This window comes from Lithobates pipiens, unplaced genomic scaffold (genome assembly GCF_037356315.1).
Source record: "Lithobates pipiens isolate NorthernLeopardFrog02 unplaced genomic scaffold, aLitPip1_a1.2 Scaffold_18, whole genome shotgun sequence".
Lineage (NCBI taxonomy): Eukaryota > Metazoa > Chordata > Amphibia > Anura > Ranidae > Lithobates > Lithobates pipiens.
The window spans coordinates 111,196,675-111,215,050 of record NW_027507758.1 but is presented as its reverse complement, the minus strand read 5'-3'; the positions used below and the strand labels follow the sequence as shown (position 1 = coordinate 111,215,050).

At 42.5% G+C, this 18,376-nt stretch overlaps 1 protein-coding gene across 3 annotated transcripts in view; it reads right to left on the bottom strand.

Moving 5' to 3' along the window:
• RRBP1 (ribosome binding protein 1) overlaps positions 1–18,376 on the bottom strand; it is a 119,392-nt gene that overhangs the window by 18,575 nt on the left and 82,441 nt on the right. For all 3 annotated transcript variants that reach the window (XM_077486007.1, XM_077486009.1, XM_077486008.1), the window contains 7 exons: positions 16,402–16,494; positions 14,645–14,734; positions 11,730–11,819; positions 8,690–8,782; positions 7,017–7,088; positions 5,785–5,880; positions 2,570–2,653 (listed from right to left, as the gene is read on the bottom strand). In XM_077486007.1, coding sequence (XP_077342133.1) covers positions 2,570–2,653; positions 5,785–5,880; positions 7,017–7,088; positions 8,690–8,782; positions 11,730–11,819; positions 14,645–14,734; positions 16,402–16,494 — 618 coding nt within the window. The remainder of the gene's footprint in view (positions 1–2,569; positions 2,654–5,784; positions 5,881–7,016; positions 7,089–8,689; positions 8,783–11,729; positions 11,820–14,644; positions 14,735–16,401; positions 16,495–18,376) is intronic.

Sequence of the window (18,376 nt, the reverse complement as noted above, 5' to 3'; positions counted from 1 at the left end):
CCCTAATGTTTGTTGGGTAGCTATAACGGACACTTTATCAGATAGGTCATCTAGTCAGCTGTAACTGCTGTTGGAGGTTTCATAGAACTGCAACAGCACTCAAGGAATGCTAAAATGACCTCTCAAGCAATATAGTCATGTGTGAAAAAATGCATCCAACTGCTTTCGGTGTGAAAGGGCCTTTAGTGTCAGTATAAATATCAGTAACTAGAAATGTGTCAGTTCGTGGCAGTGTGGCCGTTAGTGTCAGTGTAATTATCTGTCAGGCCGCGTACACACGCGGGGACTGTTCGCTGAAACTGTCCGCTGAAACCAAGTTTCAGCGGACAGTCCGCTCGTGTGTGGGCTTTCAGCGGACAGTTTCAGCGAACAGTCCGATGAACAAGGTTTTTCGGAAATTCCGAAAAACTGTCCGCTGAAACCTTGTTTCAGCGGACAGTCCCCGCGTGTGTAGGCTTGTTCGTCAAACAAAGTTGCGCGCATGCTCAGAAAGGATTTTCACGCCGAAAGTTATAATGCAGTGTATAGGACGTCGTATTTTTCGTCCCGTCGTACGTGCCGTTCACGTCATCGCGCACGGTTTCAGCAAACTGTTCGTCCGTCGTGTGTGGCCATGTCCGTCCATGCTAATTTTGAGCGGACTGTTTGCCGAAACTGTTTGACGGACAAAGTTGGGCGAACAGTCCCCGCGTGTGTAAGCGGCCTCAGTGTTTTAGGTAAGAAAAAGAAGGCTTTACATTTAGTGTCAATGTGAGCATTATGGACTGTACACACAATCAGTAAATTGTACAAAAAATACTGCTTTCGAAGTGATTGTACCATAATCTGATCCTTAGTACACAGCTTTCGAGAGCCGATCATGATAGTTCATCTGATATTATCCAAAGGGACAAAACACAAAAATGTTTCTTGTACGACACCAGATTGTACAATTTTCAGTACAGTTTTCGTCCGAAAACACAATTCAATACATTACATCACCTCCGAATTTTTATTCGGTCGTACGTGAATTTTTATACCTTAGTAACCTCTTAATTTTCGATATGAGAATAGCATGCAAAGAAAAAAAAATGGATGATCATTTGCCTAATAATCTCATTGTGTGTATCAAGCATTAGCGTCAGTGTGTCTAAAGAGGACATAAAAAAAAAAAAAAAAAGCAAATAAACCCAAAATGTGTACTATTGTTTCTTGGCACTACTCTGGGCACAAAGAACAAATCGCACACACGTGTGGCATTGCCGTGATTGTCAGGAGCAGGAGAATTTATTTTGCAGGTTTCAAATAGAAATACATGCAGCTGAATTTAAGCACTTCCAGCCCAAGCCAATTCTGGCACTTCGCTCCTACATGTAAACAAAATCATCATTTTTTTCTCGAAAATTACTCAGAACCCCCACACATTATATATATATTTTTTAGGAGAGACCCTATGGAATAAAATGGCGGTCACTGCAACTTTTCATGTCACAAGGTATTTGCGCAGCGATTTTTGAAACGTGTTATTTAAAAGAAAAAAGTTATATAATTAAAAGAAAACAAAAACTGTAAAGTTAGCCCAATTTTTTGTATAATGTGAAAGATGATGTTACGCCGAGTAAATAGATGTCACACTTCAAAATTGTGCACAGGTTACCTGTTTAGAGTTAGAGGAGGTCTTGGGCTAGAATTGTTGCTCTTGCTCCAACTCATGGGATGATACCTCACATGTGTGATTTGAACGCCGTTTACATATGTGGGCGTGACTATGGGACGGGGGGCACTTTTTTTTTTTTTATTATTATTTTATTTATTTTTCTCTTTTATTCCTATTACAAGGAATGCAAACATCTCTTGTAATAGGAATAGTGTGTGACAGGTCCTCTTTATGGCGAGATGTGGGAGTGTACAAGACCCCACATCTCTTCGTCAGGCTGAGATAAAACATTTTTTTAAAAATGCCCCTGCCTTTCCAGCCAAGTTCCCGGCATTGTTTACATCCACTGGCCCGGACGTTATGTCATAACGTCACGCCCAGGCCACCGAGGGTCATAGAGATGACTGGGGACCATCTGGTCACCAAAAATCTCTATTCTCAACTTCCAGAGATGACCGATTCATTCCCTGGCCCAGAGAAGCAATGGAGGCCGGCCTGTAAGAACGAACAAGTGGCTGAACTGCCTACTATGATTGTTCTTATGGAGCACAGAATCGCCGGCTGAAAAAGATGATTTCTGGATGATGCCTGTAGCTGCAGGCATCATTCATATTTCTGCGCTCAAAGTCCAGGACGTAAAATGACGTACCTTGGGTGGGAAGTGGTTACGATTTTTTTTTTTTACTATTTTGGGCCAGGTTTTCTTTAATAAAAAAAACAATTGGGAGATGTCCATTAAACATTTCCCAACAAATGAAAGCCTAATCTGTCAATCTGTCCAGAAAAAAAGCAAGGCATAATCCACCAGGTTACCCCAAGTAGTAGTGATGATGTGTACAGTTATACTAATACATGTCAAAGCTAAAAAATTGGGTCTGGATATGAAGCTTTGTTTTGACCCTGGTCATCGAGGGGTTAATTATATAAAATTACCAATGAAAGCTCTTTGCTTTGTTTTCTGGCTTCTACTTTTGTGGCATCCAGATGTTCTTGTGATTCTGACAAAAGCTGTCTCAGCTGCAATAAAGGAAGTCGGATACTCATATTAGCATTCATTATCCAAAGCCACGCATAATGCTACGAACAAATCACACTCATTTGCATACAGTCGATATCAATGCACCTGTTTGCAAACACAACTTTCCATCAGATTCTTTGCTAGCTCCAGACACAAAGGTTCTATTCATGTGAATCAGCTGTATTCACCACAAAACTTACATTTTATTTTAATTGCAACATTTTATTGGAATAGGTTATTGAGGTCATTCACAAAAATGATATTGATGCAAGATGGCTACTGTACAGCAATGCTTAGGAAGGGTTGGTGATAGGGATAGGCTCAGATGTAGGGGAAGGTGTTAGGCTCAGGTAATCACCAATTTAGGAATGTCTTCTACTGTGCTAAAAGAAAATTGTATGTAGCAGGGCTGGGACAATGGGATGGGGGCAAAAGGGGCAGGAGCCCTGGATTTATCAAATGAATGAGAGAGGGTTGCAGCATGACCATCACAAGAGTGGAGTGACACTGCAGTGCTGCTAAAGTCTGCCCTGATGCCCAACGCTTTATGCCAAAGCAGCAGTGTGCGTTGCATAGTAGTGCTCCGTGGTTACTAGTTCAGCAGGGAACGGCCAAACTTCAATCCATGAATGGCCATTCCTGCTCGACAGAAGATCTAACAAATCGACATTTGTTGAACAGAGATGTTGGAAAACTTTTGTTGATCAATGTATTCTGACAGCGGAGGAGTCTCACTATCAGAACACAAAGGGGTTGATTTACTAAACTGGAGAGTGCAAAATCTGGTGCAGCTGTGCATGGTAGCCAATCAGCTTCTAACTTCAGCTTGATTGGCTTCCATGCATAGCTGCACCAGATTTTGCACTCTCCAGTTTAAAGGGGAGTTCCAGGCTTTTTATGTTTATTAAAAGTCAGCAGCTACAAAAAGTGTAGTTGCTGACTTTTAATAAACAGACACTTATCTGTTCCGTGGTCCAGCGATGTGGCCGAACGGGGTGTCGCTCCTCTCCCCCTCCTTTCTGCCGGCGCCTCCATTGCCACCCTGGGCGCCCGGCTGTGACAGCTTTCGGCTTCACGGCCTTGCACGCGTGGCGCATGCGCTGCACTCCCAGAGTGGACAGGCGACCTCCTGGGACCTGTCAAGTGTCCCAGGAGATCGCCTAGAGGGAGGGGACAGCGAAAGGAGGAGTCGCCTTGGCAGTGCCTGGGCGGAAGGAGGAAGTGGGACAGGAAGTCCCCCTCCTAATGAAGCCCCCACTCCCCCTCCAAAGAAATTACATGCCAAATGTGGCATTTAAGGGGGCGAGGAGTGCTTAAAGCGGAAGTTCCATTTTTGGGTGGAACTCTGCTTTAAGTAAATCAACCCCAGTGTCTCAGTGGGGGATTCTTCCATATCTTTTACTTGATATTTTTTTTTTTTTAATCAGCAATCTATGGCATAGCCTTAAAGTGGTATTAAAACCAAAAGCAAATGCTTATATTGCAGCTTATCAATTCTTAGATGTGATGGCTGTAGTAGTTTTATCTATTAATTTCCTTATTTTCACCTGGTGATCCAGCTAGTAAGTTGTTCTGTTTTTCAAAAGAACAAGCTGGAGATGGATTCATATGCTTTTAGTTAAAATTGCCACTGAGTGCTTTCCACATGGAGAGAGAAGTCTGTTTCTGAGGAGTCGCTCTCCATGTGGAAAGCGCTCATTGGCAATTTTAACTAAAAGCATATGAATCCATCTCCTCTTACTTCCTGTTCTTTGGATGTGCCTCAAAGTGACAGGAATTTCCCAAGATGCAGTGGGGAGGCCAGGGTTACATCATCAGTGCCCCACTCAACCAGGAAGAGGGAAAAATGTAATTGATCTACCATTGGGATTTCACTGGACTACCTTTTTGGAACTGCATTTGTGAAACGCTGGATTCAACAGAGGAAAGCTTGGGCATCCTGATCTGGTGAATCGGCTGGGGGAGCCACCAAGGGACGGGACGTCCGATTATGCCTATATGCTAACTACCCCTATAGAACTAAGATGAGCTGGTGAGTGGGGACCCGCAAGGGGGAGCACAAGAGTCACCTGATTACCTGAGCACCTTGTCACTTTGAAATTTCCTGCATTTGCTGCAGCAACACTGCATTTTTTTATTGCGTTTTTTTAATTTACTTGATTGGACTTTTTTTGATGTGCATATATGAACTAATATACTAATATACATACATACACTATATACTAATAGTCACATATTTTATTTTGCTCATTACTATTCTTGATCACTAGCTTTGTGGTTGGACAATTTTTTTTTTTTTTCATACGTATATATATTTTCACCTGTGAAATTTGGTGTTACTTCGTAGCTATTAATTCTTTTGGGTTATGAGGTACCCTAATCTATTTCATTCACCTGTGAAGTTAGATGTTACTTCACACTATTGCGTTGGTTGTATTTAATCATTTATTATATGTCACATTATAGGATGGTTCATGTTAAACACTTGAGGTTCTAACCAGAGGAGTTTAGCATCCTTTGGTTGTTGCACTATACACATATTCATTGTCACACATTAAGAGATTGAGTTACCATAGTTTGGCCTAAGGTAGCGCCATTTATCTCATATGCATTAATTAACTGATACTAAATATGATGATGTGTAATACCGCGTACACACAACCGGACTTTTCTACGGACTTGGTCCGGCGGACTGGAATCCGTCGGACAATTCGATCGTGTGTGGGCTCCTGCAGACTTTTTCTTCCCAAAAGTCCGGCGGACCTAGAAATTAAACTTGCTTCAAATCTTTCCGATGGACTCGAGTCCGGGTTGATAAATCCGGTCGTCTGTAAGCTAGTCCGATGGACTAAAACAGACGCTAGAGCAGCTATTGGCTACTGGCTATGAACTTCCCTATTCTACGTCATCACGTTCGAATCCGTCAGACTTTTGGAGTGATCGTGTGTGGCCAAGTCCATTCATTTGAAAATCCAGCGGACCTCAGCTGCAAAGTCCGTTGAAAAGTCCAGTCATGTGTACGTGGCGTAAGTTTCATCTAAATGCAAGGCCTAGCTGTTCCCTATTCCCAATGATTAGGAACTCTTATATACAGAGACAGATTCATGATGACCGGCTACAAGACACGTACAATTTCCACCTCTTTGGAATAGTTCTGACATTCTGTGCTAGAAGTGTCCATCTGGGTCTCCAGCTGTGCCTCCATTAAAGCAATGCATTCCTTGAGCTGAAATATAGAGAGAGATAATGATGTATTCTCACATATCGCTGCAAAATGATTAGACTGAAGAACCAGAACTAAAAATCGGTCAGCATCAGTATAGTGGCATGCAGGCACCTTAAACTGTGCACAGTATATAAACTATATGTATTTGAGGTGTGATCTGTCTTTCTTGGCCTGCTGAAGAGCTTGTTGCCCAAAACGGTAGCCAAACTAACTTTTTTTGTCTGATGGACATTTAACCACTTGCTGATGGGCCTTTTTCTGACATTTGTTACTTACAAGTTAAATTCTGTATTTTTTGCTAGACAATTACTTAGAACCCACAAACATTATATATATATATATATATATATATATATATATATATATATATATATATATTTTTTTTTTTTTTAGCAGAGATCCTGGAGAATAAAATGGCAGTCGTTCAATTATGTCACACAACCAGGAATATCATATATTTTTTTGGGCCAAAGATACAGCCATTTTGGAAAAGAGTGTAGGCCCTTGTCTATACCCTTTTACAAATTAAAACCCCATTTGATCCAGCGGTATACTTGCTGGGTCTTCCCCCACAAAGGATGTCTAGGCCTGCCAAGAAAGGTACTTCTGCATATCTCTACTGTCGCCAGATGTTTAATTGCTTTATATTGTAGGTGGACCCACAATACCCAATACAATCTTGATTTCAGTAAGTTGAATTGATGGAAGGCTTTACAGCAGAAATGAAAAATACTCTTGCAGTGTTCAAACAGAGGGGAGATCCCTGGGTCCACATGGACACTTCCTCACTAACAGACAGGCAATCTGGCTCAGAAATTGACCCAGGTTAGTTGTCAGGCTCTCTCTGGGCTTCATGCTCATCTCCTCTTCTTGTTTACTCACGTCTCAAAACGGGTCATCTATGCTAATATTTTTTGCAAGCTGCATTGAGATGTTTGTTACACTAGGAACTTTGTAATATTTTTATCATTTCAACCAGAAGGCACACTTTTGTTTTGTTGACTAATTCCAAACTCTCCAATGAATGATTTGAGACCAAAAATGGTGCTCCTTTTCTGTGAACTCTTGTTATAATGTTGGTATAGTATAACAGACAAGCAACAGTGACATTTTGTAATATAAAGGAGTAAAAATACCTGGTCTGTGCTTTGGACATCTAATTTCAGCCTCTCCACTGTTTCTTCTAGGGTCTTTATTTGGATTTGTGACTATAGAAAACATGTAATAAATAAATACATATGAGAGGTTCAAAGTAGTGTTAAGATGCTATTAAATAAACCCATAACAATCAATGTGGCTTTGAGTTACTGTAGTAAGCTAAGAGAATACATGAAAGACAATCAAAAGCCAACCATTTAGAGAATTGGAGGTACCTATATGTATAGCTATTATAAAGCGGAGTCCCACCCACATATATATTTTATTTTTTTCAAAGGCACCTGTTCTGCTGTTATTAAAATCATTGTCTAAACAAGATTTTCAAGAAAACCGCCGCTGTATTTCCTTTAATTTATTCTTTTTAAAATTAAACAAACATTTGTATTTTCTTTCTCTAGTGCCTCCATCTTGCTTGTGGGCATGTGAAGCCCACTAGGATTTTTTCTGGGATAAGGTGCTGCTGGATACCCAGTATGCACCTACCGATCTCGTGTATGCGCATTCACGGTGCAGCGCGATGCTGAGAGGCGGCGATGCCCACTGACTCCCTGGAATCATGACACACATCTCCTAGGAGCCAGTGCGCCGCAGAAAATTACATACATTGCCGTGGAGGGGGAAACAGGAAGAGATAAAGAAAGCCTTGGAAACAAGGTAAGGAAAGAGAATAAAAAAAAACACCCAATGCTGTTTTTATGATCAGTTCAGAAGCGGATGATGTGAAGATTAAAAAGTGGGTGGAACTCCACTTTAAACAGGCCTAATCCAAATTAAGCAAAGTGTAAAGTGCAAAGGTGTGTAGCATCTATACCAGGGATATGCAATTAGTGGACCTTCAGCTTTTGCAGAACTACAAGTCCCATGAGGCATAGCGAGACTTTGACAGCCACAAGCATGACACCCAGAGGCAGAGGCATGATGGGACGTGTAGTTTTGCAACAGCTGGAGGTCCGCTAATTGCATATGCCTGATCTATAGTAACCACACTACAGCTTTCTTTAGTTAGTGCAGAACTATGGCAGCTGTTACATGTAATCAGTTGATCACATGGGTAAACAGCCATGTCATCGCAAGCATGGTGAGACTGGGGTGATATTATATGACGCCATCCCAGAACAAGAGAGAATCCCGTCTGCTGTCATTTGTCTATATGACGGGCGGGAGGCAGTTAAAGTGGTTCTAAAGGTAGAAGTTGCTTTATCTTAATCCATTCTCTTCATTAAAATTAAAAAACCTTCTCTGTGCAGCTACCCCCTAGTCTCCACTTATACTTGAACCTTGATCCAGTGATGTGCATGAGCGCATCGGCTCTCTCCCTCCTCATAGGATTAGACACACCAGCCATTCCCTACTGTTAATCACAGTCAGTGAGGGAGCAGGGGACGCGGCCAAGCTACACTTTGTGTGTCTATGGACTTTAAAGTCTATACCTTAAAATGAAAACATAATGAATGTTAATATATCTTGTGCCATGTCCCCTGTCTGTTCTTTGTGATGTGTCATGTCCAGATACACATACTTGGCCATAGTGATTTCTAGGATTTTTATTTAATACTGCTACTAATTTAAAGGAAAACAGTCATGAAAGAAACATGGAGGCTGCTGCTGGTGATTTCTCCTGAAAATGCCAATTTAGTGCAGCTGCTCTTACCTTTGTGAGCGACTCCTCAGATGCCTCTAGCTTTGCTTTCCAAACCTGCTCTTCCTCTTCAACACTCTTCTGCAGGTCCTTCAGCATCCCTTCCTAAGACAATGAAAAGTCAGAAGCCAATATTAGACCAGCTTATCTGTTTTTATTAAGATTATAGGGTACAGAAAAGAAAAGAGGCCGGAGGAGTATGTTTTCAGAAATCGATTTAAACAGTGGGGGTCGGTGATAGATGAACGCCACATAACATGTCAGGAAACACGTCAGTAAATAATCCCAAACACATGTCATGTACACCCTTTAGAATTCTGTTGGTGCTTGCATCCAATTCATGTACCTGTCCGAGAGTCTGTCTAGGTTTGTACAGAGGTCAGATGGAGTGTCCAAAGTCAACACTCCTTCCTCAGTGCACTCATTCCTGTTTTCTTCCCCCCCCCCCTCAACTACTATGCCCATTGGTCTGAGAGGCCTGTGACTGAGGAGTTTTGTTCTAGCAGTATACAAAGAATAAAAACACAGCGAAGAACTGAACAAAAAAAAAATATGCTCCATTAACCGCTTCAGCCCCGGAAGATTTTACCCCCTTCCTGACCAGAGCACTTTTTGCGATTCGGCACTGCGCCGCTTTAACTGACAATTGCGCAGTCTTGCGACGTTGCACCCAAACAAAATTGACGTTGTTTTTTTTCCCCACAAATAGAGCTTTCTTTTAGTGGAATTTGATCACCTCTGTGGTTTTTATTTTTTGCGCTATAAACAAAAAAAAGAGCGAAAATTTTGAAAAAAAAAGCTATATTTTTTACTTTATTCTATAATAAATATCCCCCAAAAATAGATAAAAAAAAATAAAAAATTTTCTCAGTTTAGGCCGATATGTATTATTCAACATATTTTTGGTAAAAAAAAAAAAAAATCGTCATAAGCTTATATGATTGGTTTGCGTAAAAGTTATAGTGTCTACAAAATAGGGGATAGTTTTATGGCATTTTTATTCTTCATTGTTTTTTTTATTAGTAATGGCAGGGATCTGCGATTTTTATTGTGACTGCTACATTATGGTGGACACATCAGACACTTTTGACACTATTTTGGGACCATTGTCATTTATACAGTGATCGATGCTATAAAAATGCACCGATTACTGTGTAAATGACACTGGCAGGGAAGGGGTTAAACACTAGGGGCGATCAAGGGGTTAAGTGTGTCCTAGGGAGTGATTCTAACTGTGGGGGGAATTTGAGCTTCCACTGATTACCGCTCCCGATGACAGAGAGCAGTGATCTCTGTCATGTCACAAGGCAGAACAGGGAAATGCCTTGTTTACATAGGCACTTCCCCATTCTACGGCTCCGTGTCATGTTCGCCGGGACACTGTCCGTGGGTCCTGCTGGCACGGTCACTCTGTACATGGTAGGCACACGCGCCCGCTAGCCCCGCCAATTAAAGGGAACGTACAGATATACCCATTTGCCCACCGCTGCCATTGTGCCGACGTATAGCGGCGTGCAGCGGTCGGCAAGTGGTTAATCAAATGTAAAGTGGATCTGATAGGAAATGAGTCTTTCAGTTTCCCATTGAGCTCCGAACACCCAGTGACAAACCATTTCCCAAACATGGGCATTTTCATATTTGGGTAATGACATCACATTTGTTTACATTTAGCTTTTGGCCAGGGAATCTCCTAGCCGACCGCTAAATGGGGCTGGGGGTACAGCCCTGTGGGGGCATCTACCACATACATGACAGCTTCCCAGCACAGGCATGGTATGCTCAGAGCACTGTACCATCTGACAACTGCTGGTACAATAATATTTAGTCTCTGTCATAGTGACAGGTTCTTAAAGTGGTGGTAGTAAGAACTATGTGAATTTGTTGCAAGTGGCAGTAATGTTACCAATACTGGTGCAAAAGCTTATTTGAATTAGGCACAGGGAATTCTTAAAGCGGTTATATACCGCTGGACATTTGTTTTTTTTTCCTTCTTCCTGTGCGGTAAAGTCATAATGTGCTAGTATGCATCTATTTTTACTGGTCTTGCTTCTGGGTTCACGGGCTCTGGCTCTGTGACTGGCCGGAGCCGTGATGACGTCACTCCTCCCCATGCATGCAGGAGCCACCATTCACAAACAGGGCTCGGAAGGAATGGCACCGGTGGCCGGGGAATTAGAACCCCTGTCAGTTTTTTTAGCTGTCTGTGGCCGTTAGGGAGATTCACCTTAACTATTTCTAATGTTTACCATTACTACCAAATGTAAAGTAAAAGAAAATTCCAAATTGTGTGTTATCCCCAGAACAGGAATAGTGGAGATACAGTATATTAACAAAAGTATTTTGGACGCCGGCCTTTACACACACACACATGAACTTTAATGGCATCCCAGTCTTAGTCCGTAGGGTTCAAAATTGAGTTGACCCACCTTTTGCAGCTATAACAGCTTCAACTCTCTGGGAAGACTGTCCATAAGGTTTATGAGTGTGTCTATGGGAATGTTTGACCACTCCTCCAGAAGCGCATTTGTGAGGTCAGAAACTGGTGTTGGACGAGAAGGCCTGGCTCGCAATCTCTGCTCTAATTTATCCCAAAGGTGTTCTACCGGGTTGAGATCAGGATTCTGTGCAGGCCAGTCAAGTTTCTCCACCCCAAACTCGCTCATCCATGTCTTTATTGACCTTGTTTTTTGCACTGGTGTGCAGTCATGTTGGAACAGGAAGGGGCCATCCCCAAACTGTTCCCACAAAGTTGGGTGCATGAAATTGTCCAAAATGTCTTGGTATGCCGACGTCTTAAGAGTTCCCTTCACTGGAACTAAGGGGCCAAGCCCAACCTCTGAAAAACAGCCCCACACCATAATCCCCCCTCCACCAAATGATTTGGATCAGTGCACAAAGCAAAGCCCATAAAGACATGGATGAGCAAGTTTGGTGTGTAGGAACTTGACTGGCCTGCACATATTCAGGAATGATGTGTGAATGTATACTACGACATCAGCAGTACCCTACGTAATGTGCTAATAAGAATAATTAGAATGACAGTGCAACTCACCGTCTCAGCCAGGATGGTCCTGTATTGGTCACATTCTGCTTGCAAGGAGACCTGTGCTTCTTCTGCTTCTTTTAGTTTAAGCAATACATCCTGAAAACCAGATGGGACAAGAGACCTTAACACCAAAATGTAACTGCATTTCAATTCAAAATCTTAGTAGCTAGCTAAATCCTAAAAAGAAAATTGTTGGCTGTATGGTGAATGTGGACTTGCAGTAGTATCCAGTATAATGCTACTGTATAGAGCAGGGTTTTTCTACCAGGGTTCCTCCAGAGGTGGGTAGGGGTTCCTTGAGGAATGTCTGCCTCTCAGATAAATTCCTACTGACACCGCTCATCTTTTAAGATATCTGTAAGGGGGTAATTCTTCCCAATGACCAAAAGTGTAAGGAGCATTCTTCCCACTGTCCATCACACTAATGTATACTTAAAGAGGGATTCCGCCCAAAAAAAAAATATTAAAAGCCAGCAGCTATAAATACTACAGCTGCTGACTTTTAATAAATGGACACTCACCTGTCCCGGGTTCCATCGACCGCTCGGGCCTCGGCTGCTGCCGCCGCCATTCGAAGTGAGGGAATCAGGAAGTAAAGCGAATCGGCTTCACTTCCCGGTTCCCTACTGCGCATGCGCGAGCCGCGCCGCACAATAGGAGATCTCCGCGCTGTCACTGGGACCCGTGTGTGTCCCAGCAGACAGCGCGGCAGGGCAGAAAATGGCGTAGACTCCCGTGGGAGTCTATGCCCGGAAGTGGGTGAAAATACCTGTCTTTGACAGGTATCTCCACCCCCCTACCCCCTGAAAGGTGTCAATTGTGACACCGGAGGGGGGGGGGGGGGGGGTTCCGATCAGCGGAGGTTCCACTTTAGGGTGGAATCCCGCTTTAATTGTAGCTATACAGCAGTAATTTTTAGCAGGGGTTCCCTAAGACCTGAAAGTCATTTCAAGGGTTCCTTTGTTTTGAGAAATGCTAGCATCGAGAATAAATCAAATCATCAATGATACAGCTTTTTGAAATGACCAAAGTTGGACTGGTGATGGCAAATATAAGATCGACTGTATTACAAATGTTGCAAACATGACCAGGATTACACAATGAAGAACAGAAAATCAAAGTGACCTGGTGTATTACCACGCAGACTGCTGCATTATAGTAGAGGCATAGAAATTAATAGACATGTGCAATTCACTTTTTCTAACTTTGGATGACATTTTCGTTATTTGGATGTATCCGAATTTCTAAATCACAATAGTCATACGTTTCAACGAACAAATCCAAAATAAATTATAACAAAACATTTATAGTAATGGAAAACTACTGCAATAAAGACAGTAAGGTATAAAAGTGAAATAAGATGATGATTCCTACATGGGCAACTTTATAAAACAGAATAAGAAAAAAAAAAAAAACAGAATAAAGCAGAATATAATAAAATAGGATAGAAAACAAAAGAATAGAATAGAAAATAAAAGGATAGAATAGACTAAAACAGATTACAATATAGTAGAATAAAAAATAAAGGAATAGAATAGAATAAAACAAATAGAATGAGTAGTATGAGTAAAGTATGAATTATCATCTTATTTCACTTTTATTCCTTGCTGTATTTATTGCAATAGGTTTTCATTTCAAATTAATTTTCAAATTTGATTAAAAAATAACGAATATATGAAACGAATCCGAATATATACAAAACAATTATTTTTTTTTAAATGAAGATCAGCTATAGCAGCTGTGTATTTCTCTTCCAGGTTTCCTTTGAAGCATATCTCTAAGGCCCCTTTCACACTGGGGCAGTGCGGTCGTCGGCGGTAAAGCGCCGATATTTCTAGCAGCGCTTTACCGTAGTTTTAGCGGCGGTATGCGGGCGCTAGCGGGGTGGTTTTAACCTTCTCTAGCAGCCGAAAAAGGGTTAAAACTGCCTGCAAAGCGCCGCTGCAGCGGCGCTTTGCCGGCGGTATAGCCACGCTGTCCCATTGATTTCAATGGGTAGGAGCGGTTTAGGAGTGGTGAATACACCGCTCCTTCACCGCTCCAAAGATGCGGCTGGCAGGACTTTTTTTTACCATCCTGCTAGCTCACCGCTCCAGTGTAAAAGCCCTCGGGCCGTTTTTTTCAGACGCTACACAGGCGCTATTTTTAGCGCTGTAGCGCCTGAAACCGCCCCAGTGTGAAAGGGGCCTAAACAAAAACTTACAGTAGGGGTTTTACTCCTAATTGGCACTCTATTAGAGAGCTTTCCCTTCTTCCTGTTCAATAAAAATGGGTTCACCATACAGGAAGTCAGGAAACACAGAACCCCAGACAGCTTCAAAAACCTCACAGGGGTTCTAACCCTTCCCAACACAATCCAAAATGAATAGTTTTGGATGGACAAACACTTTAGGCACGGTTCACACTGATGCGACAATCGCTCCGACTTTGGAGCACTTATCGCATCAGAAGTCGGACCCCATTCTGTGCAATGGAAGCGTTCTAAACTCTGTGCAACTTGAGTCACTCCGACTTTGAAAAAGGTTTCTGCAATACTATTGGCCTGACTTTGGTATGACTTGCATTGACTTCTGTTAAAGAAGTTGCATTCAAGTTGTGTCAAATTCGCGCTAGGGTCCAACTTCAAAGTCGCGTAGGAGTTTGCGGGCAGTGTGAACCCCGGCTAACTTCTCTCCCAATCAGAAATGAGCATGTTGGTCTGCCCCCCATTTGCAGTGACTCGCAGACCAACATGCTCATTTCTTTTAGCAATCCAACTGGTAGATACTTTCAGGTGCATTGTGATTTTCTGCTTCTGCAAAATACATATTGATTCTTAGATCGTCGTCCCACAATAATGCTGATTTTACAGTTGTCTAGCAAAGCATTGCTCCTTGCTTCATTTATGACCAGATCAATAGCATTGCGAATAAAACACTTACAGATGAATCTGTCTGGTCTGTCGGCTGGCTCAGTTGCTTCAGCAAGTTGGATGATTTTTCACTGAACTCCTGAAGCCACTCACTGTACAGCTGAAAGTGGAAAGACAACAGTCAGTAACAATCAAAATATCGTGCCTCTTCATGATACAAGCTAATTTAGTAAAGCTGGCCATACGCGGAGTGAATTTCACCCAGTTCCTGATAAACCAGCTTAAATTCAATCTGCAGGTGGCATTGTTGCCACCAGCCCGGCAGCCACCTTTGATCTGAAAAATAAGGGAACCCGGGCAGAAAATTGTGGTCTGAACAGTAGCTGCATCCAATCAGATGCAGCCACTGTTTGGGTATTCTGACAGCTGCATGTGTTGACTGGCAATAGCCAGCAGTGGGAGATGTGTCCATCCACATTGGGGGAACCAACAGGAATCTAACAGTGTATGGTTTGCCTTAGGCAAACAGCAATATGCCAAGAGCTGAAAACTAACAGCAACCAGAGCTCACCTCTCAGAGACCTGTAACCAGTTAAGTGCTATAAGCAACCAGTTGGGTTGCTATAAGCAACAGCGCAACTTTCTTTTTTTTATAATGAACTTTATTGAAGAAACCAAAGTCCTGATATTTTTCAGCATCAGAATATGCAAAATTCTGGAATAAATCGGCATTAACATGTAACAGCATTGTCACATATTAACCCGCTTGCCGACCATATAAATTACATATACTGCGGCAAGGCGGCTCTGCTGCACAGGATCATGTACCTAGTATGTTCATGTACCTAGTACATGATCCTGCACCTCTGGGTCTAGAGCACGCATGCGCGCTGCCAGCGGCCCACTCCCACTGTGATTATACACAGTGGGAGTTGATCTGTGGGTACAGCGGACTCAATGTCTACCTGCAATCGCCGATCATTAGGCAGAGAATCAGAATGGTGATCTGCCTATGTAAACAAGGCAGATCACCGTTCTTTCAGTAGGGAAGGCATTGATCCATGTTCCTGTTTTGTTTTTTTTTTGTTTTGTTTTTCCTGTTTTGTCTTGTGTCCCTGCAAAACAGGAACATGGATCAATGCCTTCCCCTAGTAAAAGCACCTCCCCCACAGTACACAAACACTGGCTAGGCACACATTTAACCCTTTGATAGTCCCTGATGTTAACTCCTTCCCAGCCAGTGCCATTAGTACAGTGACAGTGCATATTTTTAGCGCAAAAAATAAACGCAGAGGTGATCCTATACCACCAAAAGACAGCTCTATTTGTGTGGAAAAAAAGTACATACATTTTATTTGGGTGCAGTGTCGAATGACTGTACAATTGTCAGTTAAAATAATGCAGTACCGTAACACAAAAAATGGCTTGGTCATGAAGGGTGTAAATCTTCCGGGGATCAAATGGTTAAAGGAATCAGGATATGGTGTTTTTAGAGGGCATCCTCTAAATTCATAGCTTATTCTATAGAGACGAAGCATCACATTTTCATTCGCTACCATCTAGGACCTCAGTAGATGTCCAATTCAGGACTATAGTTTTTCAAGCATAAAACAGTAATAGTGGTATAAAAGACCAGCGCTACTTTAGATGCAGCTTTATGTGATTTATTTTATCTTTCATTCATTAAAGAGGATTATAGGGGGGGTTCCTTAAAGGGGATCCATATATTTGTCTACCGTTTATGTCAATGGGATTAGCTTACTGTAAACTATACTCATTCTTGTGTGTTAATGTTTTGTCAGTACAAGAAGACAATCATATCTATACCTGGTGTGACTCCACAGTAACTTGTGGGAACAGTGACATTAGTGTTTCTTTCGTGTGACTCTGAACTCCGCTGAGCTGCTGTGACAGGTCTTCCTGGAAAGAAAAGACACATTCCAGAAATTTTAGAAATACAGACTCATTTTGTCAAAGAAGATGAGGCTGATGTTATTTAGCAGCATCAAATTAGGCAAAATAAACATGATCCTAAGCATTATATAAAAAAGACATAATAGCAACAGGTGTGTAGTACGGAGCTAGAGGTTAGAGCTGGGCAATTAAAAAAAAAAAATATATATTCACTATTCAAAATTTTTTTTTTGTGATGGACACCACGAGCTGCGGGCAGGAGTTTTTAGGCGAGGCCGCGGCTTCGGCCTAGTCCGTGGCGTCTGGCCTCGCGGACTAGGCCGAAGCCACGGCCTCACCTCCCCAGGACCGGCGGTGTCAGCGGCGGTCCTGGGGAGCTGCAGGCAGGAGTTTTTAGGCGAGGCCGCGGCTTCGGCCTAGTCCGTGGCATCCGGCCTCGCAGACTATGCCGAAGCCGCGGCCTAGCCTAAAAACTCCTGCCCGCAGCACCTCAGGACCAACGCGGTGTCAGCGCCGATCCAAGTGAAAAAAAAAAAAATCGATTTGACCTCTCAACTCGACTCAAGATTTAAATCGATTTTCTTCCCCAGCCCTACTAGAGGTTAACTCAAGCAAGGCAACACAGCAAGTTCACTCCACTGACTCCACCCCCCTCCCCACCATACAGCTGCACATAATCCCCTTTGCTAGAATAACCACACTGTTGAGCCACTTAAACTTACCATTCAGCAGGAACTAGAGGAATTTCAGTCTATCTATGGGCAAAAAAAAAGACAGGCTGGTTGTCTAACGATTAACTTCAGTGTAACCAGCCTGTCTTTTTTTTTTTGCCCATAGATAGACTGAAATTCCTCTGGTTCCTGCTGAATGGTAAGTTTAAGTGGCTCAACAGTGTGGTTATTCTAGCAAAGGGGATTATGTGCAGCTGTATGGTGGGGAGGGGGGTGGAGTATATAACCACGCTGTTGAGCCACTTAAACTTACCATTCAGCAGGAACCAGAGGAATTTCAGTCTATCTATGGGCAAAAAAAAAAAGACAGGCTGGTTACACTGAAGTTAATCGTTAGACAACCAGCCTGTCTTTTTTTTGGTCAATCACTGCTGGAAGCTACAGCCACCAGCGGTGATCATTGTATTCTGGCAGCTGGGAAACCTCCTGCTGTCAGAATACAATAGCACAGCAGCAGGGATTACCCCATCAACACTAACTGTGTTGATGGGGGAATCAAGCAATTTTCTTTCCTTCAACCAATGGTTGAAGAAAATAAAATTGCTTCATTTATGGCCTGCCTAAGAATGAAGAGAGTAAGCACTGTAAACTCTAATGCCGTGTAGACACGGTCGGACTTTACAGCAGAAAAGGTCCAACGGAATCATTCCATCTAATATTCTGATCGCGTGTGGGCTTCATCGGACTTTCTGACAGAATCAATTCTTAACGGGAAAACCGTTCGTCTGTATGCTATTCCGACGGACCAAAAACGACGCAAGGGTAGGTATTGGCTACTGGCTATTGAACTTTCTTTTTCTAGTCCTGTCGTACGTCATCGCGTTCTAAACGATCAAACTTTGGTGTGATCGTGTGTAGGCAAGTCAGCGGAACTCAGTCAGAAAGACCGTCAGAGTTTATTCAGATGGCATTCCTTTAAAATACTAGGTGTGTTTGTTAATCATGAGGGCCATCATACGGTCCTTCACTCCCTGGAAGGTGGCTGCAGGCTTTTTCCAGGCTTGGTCGGTGGTTCTTATAGAAATTGGCATCATACTAATTTCTATAAGAACCACGGACCAAGCCTGGAAAAAGCCTGCAGCCACCTTCCAGGGAGTGAAGGACCGTATGATGGCCCTCATGATTAACAAACACACCTAGTATTTTAAAGGAATGCT